Below are 21,380 nucleotides of genomic sequence, written 5' to 3'. Positions count from 1 at the left end.
CTAGGATTCGAACCCAGGCCACCTCATTGGGAGGCGATCGCTTTATTCCCTGAGCCACCATGGTTCTGTTTATTGCTATTGCAGAAACTTGTTAATGGTTTCAGCAATTTTTCTTTAATGAATATACAAATATTTACAGTTAACTCTTATTTATATTGACTTAACCCGAATACATTCACTTGCTAATTTTTTGTATGAATATCCTCAAATATTTTGTCGCACATTTTAAATTGAGAATTTACGAAGTCTGGCACTGTTGATCGCCATCTTTATGAATGTTTACGGTTTTTTAATTCCATATAATTAGTTATATTTACTTACTTTTTTTTTAAATCCTTTTTTTTTCTTCATAATACCTATTCAGTTCAGTAGTCACTATGGCGTGTTGATCTAAGAGTGATGGTACTACATTTTTAAATAGATTTTTATACATAATTTATAACATAAATTATGTATAAAATATTTATTTAAAATATTTATATTAAATTTATAACATAATAGCTCAAACATGAATTTAAATATCATTAAAAAATGTTTGGCTTTGTGTGGGAGGAGAAATGAGTGTCATATGCGCCGAGGTCAAGATCACCCCTTCGACAATATTCAATTTTAGAACGATCCCCGAATGAAGCTCAATGAGTTCTCCTCTCCACCTCTTCCTCGCCCCAATGCGGCATCCTTCACCGCTGGGTAACACACACTCACACCCTTTATTTTTCTCCCGTCGATTGATCTTCTTCATCATCCTTATCAAAAAGAAGAAAATGACATCACCATCCAGTGGAATATTTTCTATTCGCAAATAAAGGAAGTGTTTTAGTCTTTATTTACTTTCGGTGTTGATGTTCGAAAACAACCATGAGAAGGTATATCGATCGCCCTCAGAGGTCTCCTCCTAGCCGCCACACATCATGACTCAGTAACACGAAGATGGCTGAATGTTCAAATGACTGAAAACAGAATTCATTTGTTTTTTCGGCAATTACCTTGCTTGTATAGTTCTTTTTCGAACGATAACGAAAAGTCTGTGAGTTGCAAAAGATTCTGATGCATCCCTCGTTTGACGTCATGCATTAATCAACTTTATTGCGGCAGACGATTCCTCTGTGTTTACAAAATTCGATGCCACTTAAAGGTAAGTTTGATGGAATTATTTCGTAACTCTTTCATTCAAGTAGAGCATGAAATTAAATACGGAAAATATAGAACATTAAATATGGGATAAAAAATTTAATATTGAATCACAAATCCCAGTGTACAGGTATTTTGTCGCATGTCTCTTTAAATGCTTTGAAAAATCTGTCTCTAAAATATTTGTGCTGTCTATTTCTCTTTGAATTTCTATTCATACATGATCAAAAGATTCCTTTCTTTCATTATCAGATGTAATAATTGAAATTTGAGAAGAGGGATCGATCTATGCTATCTAATTTCTTTTATATGAGAATCATTTTCGTTGCAACAAATAAATGAAAGAATAATTTATTTTTAAAAATAATTTTTCGTCTAACAATCATTTTAAATAAATAGAGTCGTTTAAAAAGACAAACTTTTATTAATGGCGCTCGTCTGGACAAAACATTTCTGTCAGGTTATAAAGAAAATATTTTTCTTAATTTTTTCATGTCATTAAGAATTTTTTTTGAACCTATTCTTTTACAGTGATCTATAGCTATATTAATGCTTTCGTGTAGCGCCAGTAACATTTTATCTTTTATTTATGAAGCGCAATTTATGATTATTACATTTATGCATAATTGATACAATATACGTTAACTAGCACTCAAAATAATGCTTCAAAAAATTCCAGTATCAAAACCTTATAGTGAAACATTTTTAAATGCAATGACACAAAATTTCAAATGAAAGACAGATGAATGCAATTCAATATAGCATTATTCAAATATCCATGTTTGTAAGAGAGTAAAGGAATATTAGAGACAAAAAGGTTGACTAATGGAGTTCCAAACAAAGTAAAGTATAATTTCAGATTAAAAGAAATGGAAAGTGAGTTCGAATTATCGCTACGAGAACGCTCGCTACAATTACAGAATATTGCCACAGGGCGTACAGAATATTCTCGTACTATCATAAACACACAAAAACTGCAATAAACAGACATTCAACAATGGAGAGACTTCGATAATCCATTAGTTTCCTCTTTGAAATTGCAAAACAAAAACTATGTAGAAGTTCTTTTTTTAAATTACCAATGTCAAATTAAATAGTACTGTAAACTGTTAGAAATTAGCTTTAACAATATAGTTCAAAGGCTTCGGTATTAAAAAAAATAGCCTTTATATATTTTTTAATCAAATAAAATATTGAAAGAATATTTGGCATTTGTGTGATATTTCTTAGGTTAAATGACACATAAAAAACGATGAAACATTTAACATTTGGCAAACGTCAAATATTAAGTCTCTAACGAAAAAAAATTTTTTTTTCAATGCTTACCTTGGTTGACTTTTTGTCAATTCAGGCGTATTAGGGCAGATTTTTGGCCACTCTTTATTTTTGGCAACGTCTCTTAAATTTAAAAACTTCAGCTGTGATTATGGTAAAATTCAAAAGTATTTACATAAAAATCAGAACGAAGAACCGAATAAATGGAAAGTAACAGTTTTATTATAAAAATATATACATATAAGAAAATGAGAAGACACTAACGCAAATCTGAGTTTGGGAATTGTCCCTGCTGTATATTTTCTTGCTGTTTGCTTCAATTACGTTCGATAATGATACCATAATACCCAATCATCACTTCCGTCAGTTAATTAGTTAAGCTTAAAGAAATTAAACCAAAAAGCAACTTAAAATTAAGTAAAATAGATTTAAAAATAAAATGTAAAATTTAATGAAATTGCGCATGTACAAATGCAGGGATTTGTTGTTTTATGAGAACCTCGTAAGCTATTTTATGACTCGTAAGTTACAATTAATGTATAAGACTCACTTACTTTAATACATATTTTTAAAATGTTTAATAAAAATGAATGAAGGAATCACCTTGAGTGTTACACAATAAAAGTCAAGCGAAAGAAACAAACAAACTCTATAGCAATCTAATAGTTCATAATGAAGGCAACAGAGGAATGGATCGACCATTATTAAAAAAAACCTTTACATTTCAACAGGCAATAAAACAGGTTTTGGGAAACTATACTAGCGCCTTTCCTAGTTGTAATTTGTAGTATTTCTATCAAGTTTTTGGATTTTTCTCTCACTCAACTATTTATTTTTAATCCCAATGTGTAAATATTTTTGTCTTAATTTTCTTAATGAATCTTTAAAGAACATCCGGCATATCCTATAGAAGGCAATTAAAAAAAATCCTGTTATTTCTTCTGAGCAAAAAACAAAGAAAATGTATCGCATATACCATATTAAATTCCTATGTAGTTTTTTCAAAAAAAATTTAATTTATTAATTAATAAATAAATAAAAATTTTCTTGATAATTACATTTGTTTTAAAATAATTTTGCTTCGAAAAAATTTTATTTATTTATTTTCATTGATACATTAAAATTTGATATGATCGCGATATGATTTTTGTATGCTCATTTTATTTAACTTACTAAAAATAATTAATAGTATTTACATTTTATTGGTGATTAGACTATATTTTCCGTAAAAAAGAAGAAACTCTGTTGAAACGCTAACGAAACAAAGATTAAAAAGAATTGGTCGGAAATCTTTCGAATTATTATTTTTTTATTATTTATTCTTATTTACATATTTCAGTTTCAAAATATTTTTTAGAAAGATAAAAAGTGTTTGAAAATGTAAACTGTTGAAAAGCATTTATTGTAAAAGGGAAAAAAGACGACAAAGAGCTATTTTTTACGTTGAATTTAATTTAAAAAAGTTTAAAAACCATATTATTGTGCCCGTAACTAAAAAAATTTTTTTATTTAGGATTACATTTATTAATTTATTAGATACCATATTAAAGTCAATGCAACAATGTTCTAAGATTTTAAACTCCAATTTAAGAATTATCCATAAATGAACCATAATGAAACTTTCGTATTCAATTGATAACCTGATTCACTTCACCACATTTAAAACTCATGGTGAAATTTCTCACTGCTTATTTTTAAGCTCCCCCAACATACTTCAAAGTATCGCTGATGGCGATCACTGTTTTAATCAATTCTAGTACTAAAAGACATTCAGAGTCTAATATTTCGAGTGACCCTAATTGCGCCAAATTAGAAATGCTCAAAGATTTCCTGCAGTTGTGGGCGTCGATTACGTCAATGGCTAATGGCTGAAATTGTTTACATAAAGTTACTGCTATATAATTACTTGCTTGCAAAAATGATTACAAGTAATCATGAATTTTGAATAAGTGTGTTCGCGATTAACCGAAGTCATAACAACAAGCGATTTTATATTGGATGTAATNATATTACTCGTGAATTTCTTCAGAATTTTCATGCACTATCTTCATTCTCCGCAATAGTTTTAAAATTTTGAAATATTTCGAAAAAAAGAAAATTTTTATTATTTTTTCGAAATTAATTACCTTATCAAAAGTTGTGCCTTGAATGAAATATTACTTGTGAATTTTTTCGGAACTTTTCAGCAATATTTTCACTCTTTGTGGCAGCTGTAAAAATTATAAAATTTTATTATTAGATCAAAAGTTATTCAAGGTGGTCCATTTATTTATCTACTTATAATTTTTTTTTGCACTGTACATAATGTGCACGTACATTCCGAAAAAAAAGAATCACTCTTATAACTTTTGAATGGTCAGTCGGATTTTAGTTCTGCAAAGCGCCTTGGTATTTCATAGATATATCTTAAAATGTATATAACAGTTAACTGTAACCTTGGTGGAATATCCTTATTTTGACCAAAGAAACATATATTTGTTTTTTTTTATCAAAAAGCAATAATGGAGAAACGAATCCTTTTCAATGAATTTTATAGCAGATTACTAATAAAGACGGTAAGAAGTATATTTTAAAACTTTTAAGTAAATGAAAAATATCAAATTAGAAAAATATGACTATTTACCAGTTTTCTATTAAAAAAATTCTTAAAATATGGGAGTTTCTTAATTTCACAGTTATAAATTACTATTTCTTTTATTAGGCGAAGAGTTATAGATTGACTGTTATGATGCATTGTATGAAGTACTGAAACTTCGCGATTTAATCAGAAAATGGAATGTTATTTCCATACCATTCCACATTTTACTTTTAAAATTAGTTTTCAAGCACATTTTAATTCATTAAATGACATGAAAATCTAGATTTAGGTTTAAAAAATATCTGTGGAATTTGAATAATGGTAAGGTATAATAATGTTTATACCTTACAATTCAAAATCTTTATCCCCAGTTAACAAATTATAATTGATAAAAACTATTTAATTTATCTTAAATTCCCATTACATTGCATACTTGTCTTTTTTTTTTACATATTTGTCTTTTCTTGCACATTTGTTTTTGATTGAGGGCTTATAACTTTTAGTGAAAGAATTATTGAAGTTTAACCAATCATTTTTAAAAGATATGACACATTTAAATAACATCAGAGTGACAAATTTTTGACCACAGGATTTCGTTTAACAAACAAAGAGCGAAGCAATTGAAATGTTTTCTATGAAATGCTAGATTACTCGTAATCAGCTGTTTTAATATTTTCAATTAAATGCTAATAAAATATTGAAGAAAACTGTGAGTTTATTTCTTCTTCTATGTGGCAACCAACTTACTCGTCTTGCAAAAGTTTTCCAGTGAAAAAAAATTTATTATTTTGGTTCTCTGATAATGAATTCGTTTTGAAAAAATTTTAACCTTCAGAATATATAAATTAATAGAGCATGAAAATCTGATAATTATGCATTTATGTTTATAAATGATAGCAAAAATAAATTATTTTCCTCGAAATTGGCGTAATTTAGCAATCGCAATAAAATATCCATAAAAATATCCAAAATATCAAACATTTCCAATTATGTACTTTCTTTGTGTAAAAAAGTGCTATTGCATTAAGTACAAACTCATTTGTTTCTAAATATATTTAATAATTTTGAGGAAAAAATAAAAAGTCTTTCATTGGTTTAATAAAATATAATGAAAGGCTCAGGATAATGTCAATTGCCTTTGGAAATTTGTTCGCTTTAAAAGCTTTGGTCATTGCTGATAAAGACTGTATATTGTATACTTGTATGACTGTATATTGCATACTTGCATGACTGTATATTGTATACTTGCATTACTGTACATTGTATACTTGCATTACTGTATATTGTATACTTGCATGACTGTATATTGTATACTTGCATGACTGTATATTGCATACTTGCATATTATGTATCCACATATGTATACATGTACATAAAATGTATGCATATACCCACATACATAAGTAGATTACATGTAAAGTGCGCAAAAAATAACGGACCACTCTGAATGACCTTTGGTCTAATGATCGGTCTTCACTTTCTCTGACCATCTAAATGATACAAATTACTTTCTCTGAATAAATATGTCTGTTTTTCGACGGATTTCTGATCTTCACAGTATACAGAGGCTAGCTGCAATCTGGGAAACATGGTTCTAATACTTTGATCAAAAGAGGGGTAAAAATTTCGGATTAATGTATTTTTATTTTTTGCGTATCTCACCATATCTCGAGAAATTTTATAGGCGAATTTAAAAAAATTTGTGCGCAATAATAAAATGTGTTTACACCAAGATTACTCCATGCGAAAAAATGGGCTCAGCAAATATTTATTATTTTATTTAATGATAATCAAAAAAAAATTTTATTGTAAATTATACAATTTTTACACTACTTTAAAGAATGTAATTTCACATAGCAAATTACAAAATTTGAGCAAAATTGATCGAATAGTTCCTGAGAAATCAAATTTCTTTTTTTCTTCAATGTTACCGACTTAAGAAAGAAATTTCATCTGTTTCTTAACAATCCCCCAATGAAGTAGTGTTTTATATAATACGGGGGCCACCTCCTACTCGCTGCGCTCACCTATCTCCCAAACTACTTTCGCGTTTCCTTCCGTATTACTTCTCGTTTCGTTTTACTCGCTTATTGGATACATGTATATGTCAATTCATCTTTGTATGTATGCCCGATACTCTTTTAAAATGAAACCTTTTATTAACACTCATTTCGATAGATTACATTCGATTGAGCAGTAAAAACCTATTAAGTCAATGCATACAGGAGTACGATCATAATTCCTATAAGACCTATTCATTATAATTAACTATGCACCACTGTCGTTAATTTTTTCTTTTCAAAGGATGATTTTTAAACGGCCTAACGAAATGGAATAGGACCTACATTTCACATTTCTCTCGTTAATGTATAAAATCGGAAGAAAAATAAGCATATAAAAGAAAAAAGGTATTGAAAGTTATTAATAGAAATTTATCAGAATTTAATCATAGTCATTCAACATAAAAAGTACACTGAAAAACTACATGCACAACCTTAAATTTTTTGTGAATTTGAAGAATTTAACTAAAATTGAATAATAAACTAAAGGATCTCACCCTCGACCAACATGGTTTGAAGCTTTCACTTTATGGTAACTGAAAACGCATGACTGGATAGAAATAAAATGTTTAAATTAGTAGTTGTTAATGTTTCAATACTTCAGTTCATGACCTTTTCATTTGATGTTATTTTTTTTTCCGTGATGGTTCATGAATCGATTGATATTTCAGTTTTCAGTGAAGAATAAACGATGTGCAAAAATACGCAGTAATGCTTTATGTGATAAGATGGATAATAAAACAATGTCCATTCCATAGAGTATTTCGCAAAAATGTAAACATTCAGTAAATCATTTTCTGAAATATTAGAAGTAATTAACTAATTAGAATAAAAGAAAAGAAGACCTCTAAATTTCTAAAATAATCTAAAAAATCGTTATCCAGAATTATAAACAGACATATCTAATCATGATACTACTGATTTAAAAACAAAGGAAATAACTTTGACAGATCTGTTGTAGTTGAATGAAATAGTTTAATTTCTTCCATATATCATTAACTTTAATAGCAAAAAGGAACTACTTGTGAATAGTTTGCTTTAAATAAAGCTTGGTAGAGTCTTTTAGGACTTCTGAAAACATCTGAAGAAAAAAGGTCAGACGTAAGAAATCTGCATAATCCAGTGGAGTAAATAACACCCCCGCAAGAGGTTTGAGGTCGGCCGATCCAGAAATAAGACATTAAATAATTGATGTGCACAACCTTCAGTACGCTGCAGCACCTCAACATAATAATAAAAAACTATAAATTTTTTTGCAAAATTAAAAAAGGAAATTTTAAATTGCTCATTTAAATTTTTTGCTCACCAAATCGAAATGAGTGCAGTTTTTAGATTGCTTTTTTCGGTGGTGTTCGTTACGAATTTACAAACTTTTAAAAATCCCAATATTTTTAGTACGATAAAATTATGATGCGATAAAATTATGATAATTGTTTAGAATTTTAGAGATCTCTTATTAGGATCCTTATTTTTGCCTATTCCATAGTTAATCCAAGTAACTTTTCAATCGTATTTTCGGAAGTTATTGTCCAATTTTCACGTATTTCATTAAGTCTTTATCTTTTTAATATGGTATTATAACGACTCGCGATCTATTGAATTACTTTTGACGTGCTTTATTTGTGTTTATTCTACTGTAAATTCAACTAATTTTTCCATTGTTTTTTGGCACTACACATTTTTACATGATTTTGAAAATCCTGATAGCTTTAATATGCATTAGTACGACACTCGACTCGAGCATTTTGTGCGCTTTATTTGTGCCGGATCGCAAATTGGAGATTTTTCTTTTTTCCGTTTGTTGTTCTTTCAACTGTAATTGGCACGCTTTTCCACAGGGTTTCGAAAATCTTGGTATTTTTAAACAGATATTGTAAAAATTTGTGATTTTCGAATCAGGCATTTTAATTATTTCCTTTGACGTGCTTTATTTGTGCCGATTTCCTTGTCAATTCATGTTATTTCTCTCACCTTCTCCCTCTCTCTCATTTTTTTTTTTTGTAAGTTTTTTTTGGTTGTAATTTTTTATTTCCCCCTTAAATCTCAATATTTTAAATAAAATATTATTACAAAACGGGAAATTCGAATATAGGTTCTTAAACTGTTTACTGTTTCTAAATTTGGTTTTTAATTTTTTGTAGCTTAAAAAAGTTTTCAAAAAACTGAGATTTAAGGTTTATGAAATCTCTTATAATTCACTAAATAAGAATATCCTAAATATATACTGAACTGAAATAATTTTTTTTTTTTTAAAATACTGAATTGAATTCTTATTAAATGTTGAAACTTAGTTTGAACCATATGCTTTTATTTTATTTTAAATAATTTTAGACTATTTCTTAATATTTGAAATATGTAATTTGAATTTATGTTGCTCAGCAAAATATTCATCTATTTTTTTAACTTTTNTTGTGAATTTGAAGAATTTAAGTAAAATTGAATAATAAACTAAAGGATCTCACCCTAGACCAATATGGTTTAAAGCTTTCACTTTATAGTAACTGAAAACGCATGACTGGATAGAAATAAAATGCATAAATTAGTAGTTGTTAATGTTTTAATACTTCGGTTCATACCCTTTTTATTTTATTTTGTTTTGTTTTCGCGATGGTTCATGAATCGATTGATATTCAGTTCTTTTTTCCAAAGCAAAGAATAAACGATGTGCAAAAATACGCAGTAATGCTTTATGTGATAAGATGGATAATAAAACAATATCTATTCCATAGAGTATTTCGCAAAAATGTAAACATTCAGTAAATCATTTTCTGAAATATTAGAAGTAATTAACTAATTGGAATAAAAGAAAAAAGGACCTCTAAATTTTCAAAATAATCTAAAAAATCGTTATCCAGAATTATAAACAGACATATCTAATCATGATACTACTGATTTAAAAACAAAGGGAATAACTTTGATGACAGATCTGTTGTCGTTGAATGAAATACACTATATTACTTCCATATAAAATTAACTTTAACAGCAAAAAGAAATTACATGTGAATAGGTTGCGTTAAATAAGACTTGGTAGTGTCTTTTAGTACTTCTGAAAGCACATGAAGAAAAAAGGTCAGACGTAAGACATCTACTTAATCCAGTGGAGTAAATAACACCCCCGCAAGAGGTTTGAGGTCGGCCGATCCAGAAATAAAACATTAAATAATAGATGTGCACAACCTTCGGTACGCGGCAGCACCTGAACATAATAATAAAATATTATTAATTTTTTGTAAAATAAAAAAAGGAAATTTTAAATTGCTCATTTAAATTTTTTTGCTCACCTAATCGAAATGAATGTAGTTTTTAGATTGCTTTTTTCGGTGGTGTTCGTTACGAATTTACAAACTTTTAAAAATCCCAATATTTTTAGTACAATAAAATTATGATGCGTTATAATTAAAATTATGATAATTGTTTAGAATTTTAGCAATATCTTTTGAGGATCTTTATTTGCACCCATTTCATAGTTAATTCAAATAACTTTTAAATCGTATTTTTGGAAGTTATTGTCGGATTATCAGGTATTTCATAAAGTCCCGACCTTTTTAATATGGTATTAAAACGACGCGCGATATATTAAATCACTTTTGATGTGCTTTATTTGTGTCAATTCTATTGTAAATTCAAGTAATTTATCCAATGTTTTTTTGGCACTACACATTTCCACATGATTTTGAAAATTCTGATAGTTTTAATATGTATTAGCAGAGTTGCCAACTTGCTCCGGACAGCAAATCTATATTTTAAAGTGGTAGTTGTTTAGATTCTTGGTTTGGGTGAATTTGTGATTGTGATTCTTGGTTTAATAAATTCAATTTAGTAGATTTTTATCCACCACTATTTCTAAATTATTCGTAGGATTATATAAATCACCACACTATAGTACTTATATCATGCTATCCCCTTAAAAAGCGAACAAAATTAGTCAAATATTTGCAAAATTTACTTTGAAATTATTTACCGGTTTTTTTAATTATTTTGGTGAGTCCGGAGCAATTGGCATCTCTGCATTAGTACGACACTCGACTCGAGCATTTAAATGTGCACTTTATTTGTGCCGGATCACAAATTTGAGAATTTTTTTTCTCTCTTTTGTTGTTCTTTCAGCAGAAATTGCTACGCTTTTCCACAGGATTTCGAAAATCCTGGTATTTTTAAACATGTATCGTAAATATTTGTAATTTTCGAATCAGGCATTTTAATTGTCATACATCATTTGTGCCGATTTCCTTGACAAATCCTGTTATTTCTCTCTCTCTTTAGTTTTTTTTTTTTTTTTTTTNTTTTTTTTTTTTTTTTTTTTTTTTTTTTTTTTTTGGTTGTTGTAATTTCTTATTTTCCTGTGTTTTTTTCTTTTTCAAATCTCACTATTTTTAATAAAATATTATTGCAAAACGGGAAATTCGAATATAGGTTCTTAAACTGTTTATTGTTTCTAAATTTGGTTTTTAATTTTTTGTAGCTGAAAAAAGTTCTCAAAAAACTGAGATTTAACATTTATAAAATCTCTTATAATTCACTAAATAAGAATATCGTAAATATATGCTGAACTGAAATAATACAATAAAAAAATAAATAAAAATACTGAATTGAATTCTAATTAAACGTTGAATCTTAGTTTGAGCCATATGCGTTTGTTTTATTTTAAATAACTTTTGACGATTTCTTAATTAAAATATTTAATTTGCATTTATGTTGCTCAGTAAAATATATATTTTTTTTTTTACTTTTTACTTTTATTGAAGAAGAGTGCATTTAATTGATTTTGAAATACTTTTGTGTAACTTGATGTGATAAAAAATCGCTTTTTCACCAACTTTCGATAAAACTATTTTTGGATGAAAGGGAAATATTTTTATTTTGAAAAGTGTCAGTTTGGTATTGTTAAATTTTGAATAAATATTTAAAAGAACTTAATTTAGCGTAAATACTCGTATATTACTAAGTTGCCTGATGAAAAGAATTGTGTCTGAAACACGGATGTTTACATAAAATTATCATAATTGCCGACAACATGTCTAAATACGTGGGCACTCTGCCCTTTTTTCCGAAAGGTTGTGCACCTCTAAATGTAAATTATTGCTCTTTATTCAGAAAGGTTGTGCATCTCTGCATATAAATTATTGCCCCTTATTCAGAAAGGTTGTGCATCTCTACGTGTAAATTATTGCTCTTTATTCAGAAAGGTTGTGCATCTCTACATATAAATTATTGCCCTTTATTCAGAAAGGTTGTGCATCTCTACATATAAATTATTGCTCTTTATTCAGAAAGGTTGTGCATCTCTACATATAAATTATTACCCTTTATTCGGAAATGTTGTGCATCTCTACATATAAATTATTACCCTTTATTCGGAAAGGTTGAGCATTTCTACATATAAATTATTACCCTTTATTCGGAAAGGTTGTGCACCTCTACATGTAAATTATTACCCTTTATTCAGAAAGGTTGTGCACCTCTGCATATAAATTATTACCCTTTACTCAGAAAGGTTGTGCACCTCTACATATAAATTAATACCCTTTACTCAAAAAGGTTGTGCACCTCTAAATGTAAATTATTACCCTTTACTAAAAAAGGTTGTGCACCTCTACATATAAATTATTACCCTTTACTCAGAAAGGTTGTGCACCTTTGCATAAATTTCAGTAAAAATATTTTTTTCTTTTATTAGATACTTTTTATTCACTTTACAATCAAAAAAATAACCCTTAGCAAAACTCTGAATGTAACATTGTGAGAAAGTGAGTTATTTTCTCGTATTATTCCATTTCAAATTCCATTTCAATGTTGTAAATCGGTAAGTGTATATTATGTCCTGATTCAGAGCTGTTTTTATTCTCATTATTCCTTTTTAATGAATTTTAAAATGATATACATTAAAAAATATAAATTGAAATGAAAAGAATGATTATAAATATCCGAATGTCAGGTCATCGTATTTTTGTTTCATATTTAAATTTTAAAAATTTGAGTCAAGTCTGAGATAGGGCGTATTCATAAATATTGCAAAGAGGGCGCACCTAAGTCTACATACGTCACTGGCTTAATCATGTTTCTCCACGCATAGGTGATTAAAACCGATTCAGCACAAACGGAGTAACCTTAATGATTATTTTGAAATCTGTTATCGTTGAATGGCATTAATCGATTTTCTTTATATGTTGGAAGTATCATTCAATTCATTAGCAAAAAGGAAACGCAATTAAAAAAAATTAGGAAAAAAATATAAATCGTGATATTACAGGATGAAAATAGTATTCAAAGGCGAGCAAATCTTAAGAGATTTGTGGATTTGCCTGAAACTCAAAAATAAAGAGGTAAAACTAAACAGTTGATGTATACGTGATATTTCAATCTCATTTCCAGTTCTGACGAGTTGGGCATCAGTCAAGAATCTGAAAAAATCAGGTGCATAGTCACTGCTAAGATTTAACATCTGTTTGTTTATGACATAAACACTTCTATATAAAGAGTGTTCCCTAAAGACCACCCTTAACATATATTTTTAGAATCAAATACGAAAACAAAAATGTCTACGGCTAGCAAATTAATGTCAAATCGAGGAAAAAACAAGAGGGCTAAATGCCAAAATCGGTTTGATTGCAGGTTACATATTGAATGTGTTTTTAATAATTGTTTCTCCTCACGCTATCAAACAGGTTTTGTACGCTCACATTCCTCAATTGTGATCCGTCAGATTTTGCTCCTTCTTCTCGTTTAATTGCAATGTGTATAAAGGAACAGTAGTGCAAAATCATTTTTAACTATCGTACGGCTGTTGATTGGGTAGAAGTCAGTTTGTTTTACTCTTTATGTAACATTACTGTGAGAGAGCGTAATGACTAATTTCATAATAGTCTATTTTGATACCTTAAAACACGAATGCATATTTCGTTGCTGAATGAAAACGTATCGATATCAACGCATACTGATTGCCAACGTTTCGCTTGTGTACCCAAAAAATAAATTATATTCTTACAAATAATTTTCAGGAAAGTATTTCGTTACATATTTTAAATTATTTTTTTTAATTAAGTTCATACTTATTTTAATGAGAGCTTATGGCTGGTCGTTCAGAACACATGCCTAAATTAGTTATTTAAACGTAAATGCATGACACATATATTTTTGTACGTGTATGAAAAAAAAACGATAAGTTATTGCCCAAATAATGATTACAGAAAACATAAATGTAAAAATTATATAGGCTTGACTATATATTGTCTTTGTCATTATCACAAAAAATCATCTTTGAATTTTTGAAATATTCAACAAAAGGATATAATAAAAAAACAAAAGGAAAATAATTTAGCTATTTTTCCGCACTGATATTGGGGCAAAAACTTTCATTAAAATGATGAAAATGTTATGAGAAAAACGCATGTGTACTGAATTATAAACAGTTGTTTGAAAATTGATATGAATGATAATTCAATTTCAGATTGAGGTGATGAACAAAGATGATGAATGTGGATATTTTTCAAGAGAAAATGATTCGTCCCTCCCAACATTCAAGAACGACATCACAACAGCAGCAGGTAATGATTCTTTCTAAATCAATCTCTTACAGGGAAACTGAATAGTTTATCATTATTACGTACCTAAACATATTGAAATAAACATCAAATATCTATTCTCTAATTAATAACGTCAAAACCTAAAAATTACGAAATCCAGCCAAAGTCTCTTTGCTCCTAACAGAAAATATACTTTAAAACTGTTTGAGCTGATTATGAGATTAAACAATAGTTATCGATTCTTATGAAATATTCTCTAACTTTTCATTCTGTATTTAAAAGTAAACTCAGAGTTGAGTTTGCTGCTGTAAAATAATATTCTAAAAATACTTATCACGATATTTTTTATGCATTTTCATAGATCACCCAATCTCAGATGTTAAATAATGAGGCCAATAACAACATATTGATTTCAAATACTGGGGTAAGTATAAAAAAAACCACTCTCATATTTTTTAAAAAAAATATTATGCATACCATCAAAATGATTGTTGAATGTTGTGTTTATGAATTATTTTATGGGCAATAAGTGCGTGAGTTATTTCCATAATTAGGTTCTGACATCTGCCAATTACATCCAAAACGCTAAAATAATGTTCCACCTCTTCTTGAAAGTCAATGAAAATGTGTTGAGTTTAATGACATTAACTATTGTTGTGCGTCAGTTTGGCAGTTTTTAGTTCATGGATAGTTTTTCGATTGTTTGTGTGAAATTTCCCCCAAAAAAGAGTCTATAGGGTTGATATAAGGAGTGATCAAGCAGTACTCATTATAGTTGCCTCTGAAAATCCCAAAGTGCTATTCCAAGACACCTAACACTTGATGCGGTCGTGCTCTGTCCCGTGGGATGTTTATGAAATTTGAATGATTTAGTTTAATAAAGACGAGACACATATTTTTTTATAATTTTGATGACCTCGGAATGATTAGGAACCGAGAATGCACAGTATCGGTCCTCGTTAAACTTTACTCCCGTAAAGTGCTCAACTTCGCGCGCAGGTCGTCGGGCTACCAAAGCGAGGGAGCCATGTTCTCTGCAGAGGATCAAAATTGTGACAGCGTCATTGGATCATCCTCGGGGATGTTTCCAAAACAGTCGTTCAACAGCCCTTTGTGTAGCTCTAGTGCGTCGTAAATAAAATACTACTGCGTCGTAAATAAAATACTACTATACTACTACTTCGGCCTTTTTCACGAAACTTGGGCGACAACAATACGAGCATACAAACTGATAAAAAAATCCAAGCAAGTCCTGTATTCAACCGTCAAGTTTAACAAGTGTTTAATAATAGTTCAAAAATTATCTTTTTTTATTAGTAAATATCAACAATAAAAATAATTATTAAAAGTCACAAAGCTCTAAGAAATTGAGTCAGTATATACATCATTGTTTTTCTAATTGAAATTAAAAAGCAATCAAAATGACTTTCTTGGGCAATCTAGTGTTAATAGTCATTGCGGTTAAAACCATGCTAGATTTACACTCATTTATTTAAACGGCTGGCAGGAAAGCATACTATAATCTGCCAGGATATTAACTTTTCCGACGAAATGGTGTCGATTAAATGTCATCATGGATATCAGACATTCACCAGTGAATGCCGTCGACCATCTCGCTGGTGGATGTACGAAATATCAGTTCACCCCTTCAGGACGGGAAAAAATAAAAAGCGGTACTTTAAATTCGAAATTAACAGATTTTTTGCTTGCTTTATTTTTGTCTTCTTTGCTTTTATTTTAATCAATGTTTGTCTATTTATTCATCTCATCAATGTTAATTTAAAGTGTAACTGTAAAATGTTCATTTTGAACTAAGTTGTGGTGAATTTAATTTAAACTATTATAACCCTACCCACAAATAAACTGCTAAAGATTTGATTTGAATACCAGTTTTATCTTTTTACCCTGATTGATAACGTTTCATGCCGGTACGTACTTATGACAGTCTGCAAGAAAGGGCTAAACATCATTATTTCTTCCTTTGCAACTGCCAATGTCAGCAATCAACATACATAGATGGACTTTCGCAGGTACCGATCAAATCCGGATGTGCTGCCATCAGTGTTCATCTTCGAAACCAAGTCATTTAGAACCCAATACAATACACAAGAGAACTACTGGATCAGACAATTGAACAAACTCGCTTTCGTAAAGGAATTTTTGATGGAACTAACCCACATTTGGTTACGTAGAGAGGAAAACCACTAAAATCTCCACTTTTAACCCATTGACAAAAGAACTGTAACTCATGTTCTGTGTACCAATGGAGATATTTTAGGTCAGCACTTTGGTTGGTGTGAGCTAAGATTAATATTCCCATCCACCAGCCATCACCGTGATGTGAGCCTGATTTGCTTCATTTGAAGGCGAGAGCTTTATCAGCTGAGACATTTCTGATAGGGCATTGAACCTTAGTCTTAAAAAAAAAACAACTACAGTAAGATCAATAAGAAACGGTGTATATATTAACAATATCTACATTTCTATGGAATTAAAATATATGAGTATTAATCACTTTGCCTGATATTCCCTACATTAATAATATTTTTTAAGGGGAAATTTCTGCGCATGCTTGCTAATTGTTGACATTTGCTGTTAAAAATGAGAATGTTTAACTGATATTTCAGATATCTATCAAATCTACTATGTAATTGTCAACATTTCCCAGTGAATGTCGAAAATCTTCAGACTTCGGACTTTTACGATAAAGTATATGAATAATAGCCAATGTTATATCGTTATATCATTTTCCAATTATCAGCTTGCAGAAATTTATACCAAAACTCGTAAAGTCTCAACCCTTGGAGTACTGAAGTAGAATCAATTTCACCCAGCTGAACACATAATAGATCATATATGTTGTTTTTTTCGTTTAAATATCTATTTAAAAATTTCCTTGAAAAAATTCCTTCAAAAGTTTGTTTTCAAGTTTCATACAGTTTAATTTTTTAAAAAAACTATCAACTCTGGGTATAAAAGACTATTTGAAAACCTAAGTCGATGTGTTTTGTGCTTTAAATAAAATTAAAAAATTACTCCAACTATTTTTCTTCGAAGGGCAACAAATTCATGCAGTTTTTGTGAACACAGACGTTATACTTCGTATATTATTTCAAACATAAGTACTCAAAATATTTCTTAATTTATGAATATTAATAATTCTAAATGTCAAATTAGGATCTACTTATAGACAGGTTCTTCCTTAAGATAAGCCTACTTTTGTCAAATAATTTCGTTAGAATATTGAGCTTTCCGAAATCGCTTTAAAAAATGTATTTAACATTTTATCATTCATTTCATTTTCAAGAATTCACATGAGGATTTATTGTCTACATATGAAATTTATGTTAGTTTAATGGAAAATTAGATGAATTTTCGTTAATTACTTAAAATTGAAAGTTTCTACTCTTCAAAATCATTGTTATGTTGAAATTCCATAGATTTTCATTGATTATATCATCAAAAAAATTGCTTTAATAAATAGAAAAATTATCAAGCAAAGTATTTAGAGGGAAAAAATGGCATATTATCTGATGCAATCGTGCCACAAAGAAGATTCGGTATGACCAGCTATAACATTCAAAATATAATCCCTTTCTGCCAAGAAACTAAAAAAAAAAGTGCGTCTAGGACTGTTAATCGAGAATCCCCTTTATTCCTAATAATATTTTACCTATTTGTGATGTCTGGCGATAAGCATTTGCTTATAAAAAATTTTGCCTTTACAGAGATTCTATCATTCTACTTCGAGAGGGAGGAATAGCAATTTAGAGATGGAGGAAGAGGAGGAAAGAACGGCAGCTCCTTGGACGACGGCAGAGCAGAGTAAGTACTTTCCAAGTATTTTTAAAAATATTTTTTAAACAAGCCTCCCCCTCTTATGTTTTCATTTTAAAAAAACGTTCCTCAGTACAAAGCTGCTCTCTGGGAATCGTGTTGCGGATCTGCACCAACAAAAAAATTTTATTTTGCAAACGAACTCAGGGGATCAGAATGAAAATGTTGTGTAAATGACCTTAAATATTTATCCGTCTATATACAAGGGTTAATATGTAATGAATGTAGAATAAAGTGTTTTGTGAACAATTCCAGTGTTGAAGCCGCAACTGTACTCACTATCCTACACATCAGGGCCGTCTTAATAGCACGCAGAGGCCCCGGGCACAGAAATGTTTTGAGACCTTATAACAAGACATACTGCTTAAAATAGAACTAAAAAATTTTACATACACAAAATAAAGTATTTTTAACATATGCAATAATTTGAACCAATTTAAATACATTTCGATTTAAATGTATTTAAATTTGTTTTTAGTGGACACAAAAAAACTGAATTCACATAAAAACTTCCTTGGAACGTAGAAAAATAGATTTTGGTTGTTTTTTTAAGTTTCCCTGGTGATAAACTATTCTAATTATTGTAATTATTGTTGTGCATGTGATAATCAATCACTATTTGCGGAAAGAAAAACAAATCACACACTTTATACAATAGAATATATTTATTTAAAAAAATATATGTAAGGCAATTTCGTTTATTTTCAGTTTTTTTTTAAATACAATTTATAAGAAGTGAGATTCTCAAGGGCCCCCTGAGTGCCTGGGGTCCTCGGGCACTGCCCGGTGGTGCCCATGTGTAAAGACGGTACTGCTACACATCCTCATTTCAAAGAAACGGTTGTACCGGAGACACTGGAAACGTGTGCTTATTTTTTATGCGATTAGAAATATTCCATTTCAAACGTTTAAAAAAAACACTTATGTTCTTGTTCGAGCGAGAACATGAACGGTTAACTAAATGTATAACCAGAAAGGTTTTACGTACAACATTTTTAAAATGCGATGTAAAATAAAATACCAACCCCTCCCGCTTGGTCCGAATGAGTTTTTCGATAAAACGTATTTGGGCAAGCATCTTACGTTTCTTGAACACTCTGTAAATTAGAAACACTGAGAGTAGGTTTATGAATTCCCTCGAATCACCCATAGAATAAAGAATGATCGATGTTCATATGGAAGGCTGTTTGTATTGTTAATGGATGGGCTTGCAAATGAACTTGCACTTCTGCAAATAAAATGAGTCACTTTTCGCTGAATTAAAATATTTTTAAATTGTCGAATGAACATGTTTGATTGTTAGTTGTGTTTTATTTTCTTCAAAAAACTGAAATAATAAGAAATTCATCAGGCCAGTGCCAATCCCAACTAGTCTTTTCCATCTGGATCGATCAGATGCTGTTTTTCCATTTATAGATACCCATATTTCATACCTGCCAACTCTTCCGGATTTTCCGGAAGATTTTATTTTCATATTTAAAGTGGTAGTAAATATATACTATTTTTTTCTTTTATAAACTTAATTTTTTAATGATTTTAATCACCACTATTCTTAGAAAAATTAAGCAGATATTTTAATATGCGTTACTAACATGGTTGTCAACTTAAGTTTTCTCAAATACAACGTATTTGTTTGCTTAAAGTTGAAGTTTTAATTCCATTTTAATGCCACTGGGAAAAATGATAATGGATGGGATTAAAGGTTGGCAGGTATGATATTTATAAGATGTTTTTCCACGGAATTAATCCATCTGGTGTTTAGCCTTCCCCTTTTTCGATTGCCATTAAATTTTTCGAAAGTCATCTTAATAACCATCATCATTCTGATGGTTATGAAATTGGCTTTTTCCCTTTTTACAAGCACGTAAAAAAAAAGTGAGTGGCACCAAAAAGAATATAATTTTTAAAATTTAGGGCATCTGCTAAAAAGGTTGGTCACTCTTGTCACTCTCAGCAAGTAACTTCAAAAGTTAAATTAAAAAAAATATATGTATATTTTCTTTATATACACAATTTTCTGTTGATATATTTTTTTAAATAGATACAATTTTGGTTCGGATCATTTTGTGACTAGTCTTAAGCGCAATTATCTTCCAAAGCTTTTCTTTTTCAAAAAAAATATTCGAATATATTATAGAACAATAAAAAAAAATTCATATATAAAATGTATAATTAGTGTATAAATATTCGTAACATCAAAAAACACGCAAACATTACAGAACAAACCATAATTTTCTGCTCTAAACGAATATTCAACAGTACATTATACACAGTGTCGGACAGGTAGTACAAAAATTATGCATGTAAATCACCATAAACGTTGTAACAGCAAGAAAATTCTATTACAAATTCTTTTAATAATTTACTTGACTGTGAGAAACGAACATTGACATCAACATCAGATTGTTTTTAAGTAATAATCTTCGGCTGAAGCATCCGGCGTTTGTTCTTTTTTCATTAATGAATGCCATTTGTGTTAAAATGTTTAAAATGTGAATTAAACTTTTCTCCGCAAAGACAGGTAAAATAGGCATTTTCCATAAAGAGCCTCCAAAATCAATCATCAAAGCTGGCTTGTTGCCAATGACCATAACATACTGTTTTGGACATGCTCCAAGGGAACCCTTGCAGAAACTTGGTCTCGATTTCGGAAACAAAAGGAAGAATTCTATGTCTATTCTCTCCCCCCCCCCCTAACACCATGACCTTCAATGCTACATTCTTTTTTTTTCCGTAATTCCTTATTTTTTATTAAGAAATATATGAAGATAAATTTAGCATTTGCTTATTTAGTGCCTATACAGCGACCGCCGCTTTACGTCATCTTATCTGGTACCTCTAAGTTTTTATATTTTTAGATAGTTGAGCCCATTAGCCTGAAAAAGTTTGGGGACCACCATGTGTATTGTGTAGTATACATGGGAATATTGTAGAAAAATGATAATGTATTAAACTTCGGATTAGGTAATAATATTT

At 29.5% G+C, this 21,380-nt stretch overlaps 1 protein-coding gene across 2 annotated transcripts in view; it reads left to right on the top strand.

Annotated features, from left to right (window-relative positions):
• The first annotated feature begins 604 nt into the window (after positions 1 to 604).
• The window catches only part of LOC107438644 (adenomatous polyposis coli homolog), a 58,600-nt gene continuing 37,824 nt past the window's right edge, over positions 605 to 21,380 (top strand). Inside the window, exons 1-4 of one of the 2 annotated variants that reach the window (XM_043043782.2) lie at positions 605 to 1,135; positions 14,492 to 14,588; positions 14,929 to 14,991; positions 18,296 to 18,392. In XM_043043782.2, the coding sequence (XP_042899716.2) occupies positions 14,511 to 14,588; positions 14,929 to 14,991; positions 18,296 to 18,392 (238 nt within the window). In that variant the 5' untranslated portion in view covers positions 605 to 1,135; positions 14,492 to 14,510. The remainder of the gene's footprint in view (positions 1,136 to 14,491; positions 14,589 to 14,928; positions 14,992 to 18,295; positions 18,393 to 21,380) is intronic. The other variant, XM_043043783.2, reaches the window with a different exon arrangement.

This window comes from Parasteatoda tepidariorum, chromosome 1 (genome assembly GCF_043381705.1).
Source record: "Parasteatoda tepidariorum isolate YZ-2023 chromosome 1, CAS_Ptep_4.0, whole genome shotgun sequence".
Lineage (NCBI taxonomy): Eukaryota > Metazoa > Arthropoda > Arachnida > Araneae > Theridiidae > Parasteatoda > Parasteatoda tepidariorum.
Note: the sequence above shows the minus strand (reverse complement) of the source record. Positions and strands in the feature narration are given on the sequence as shown.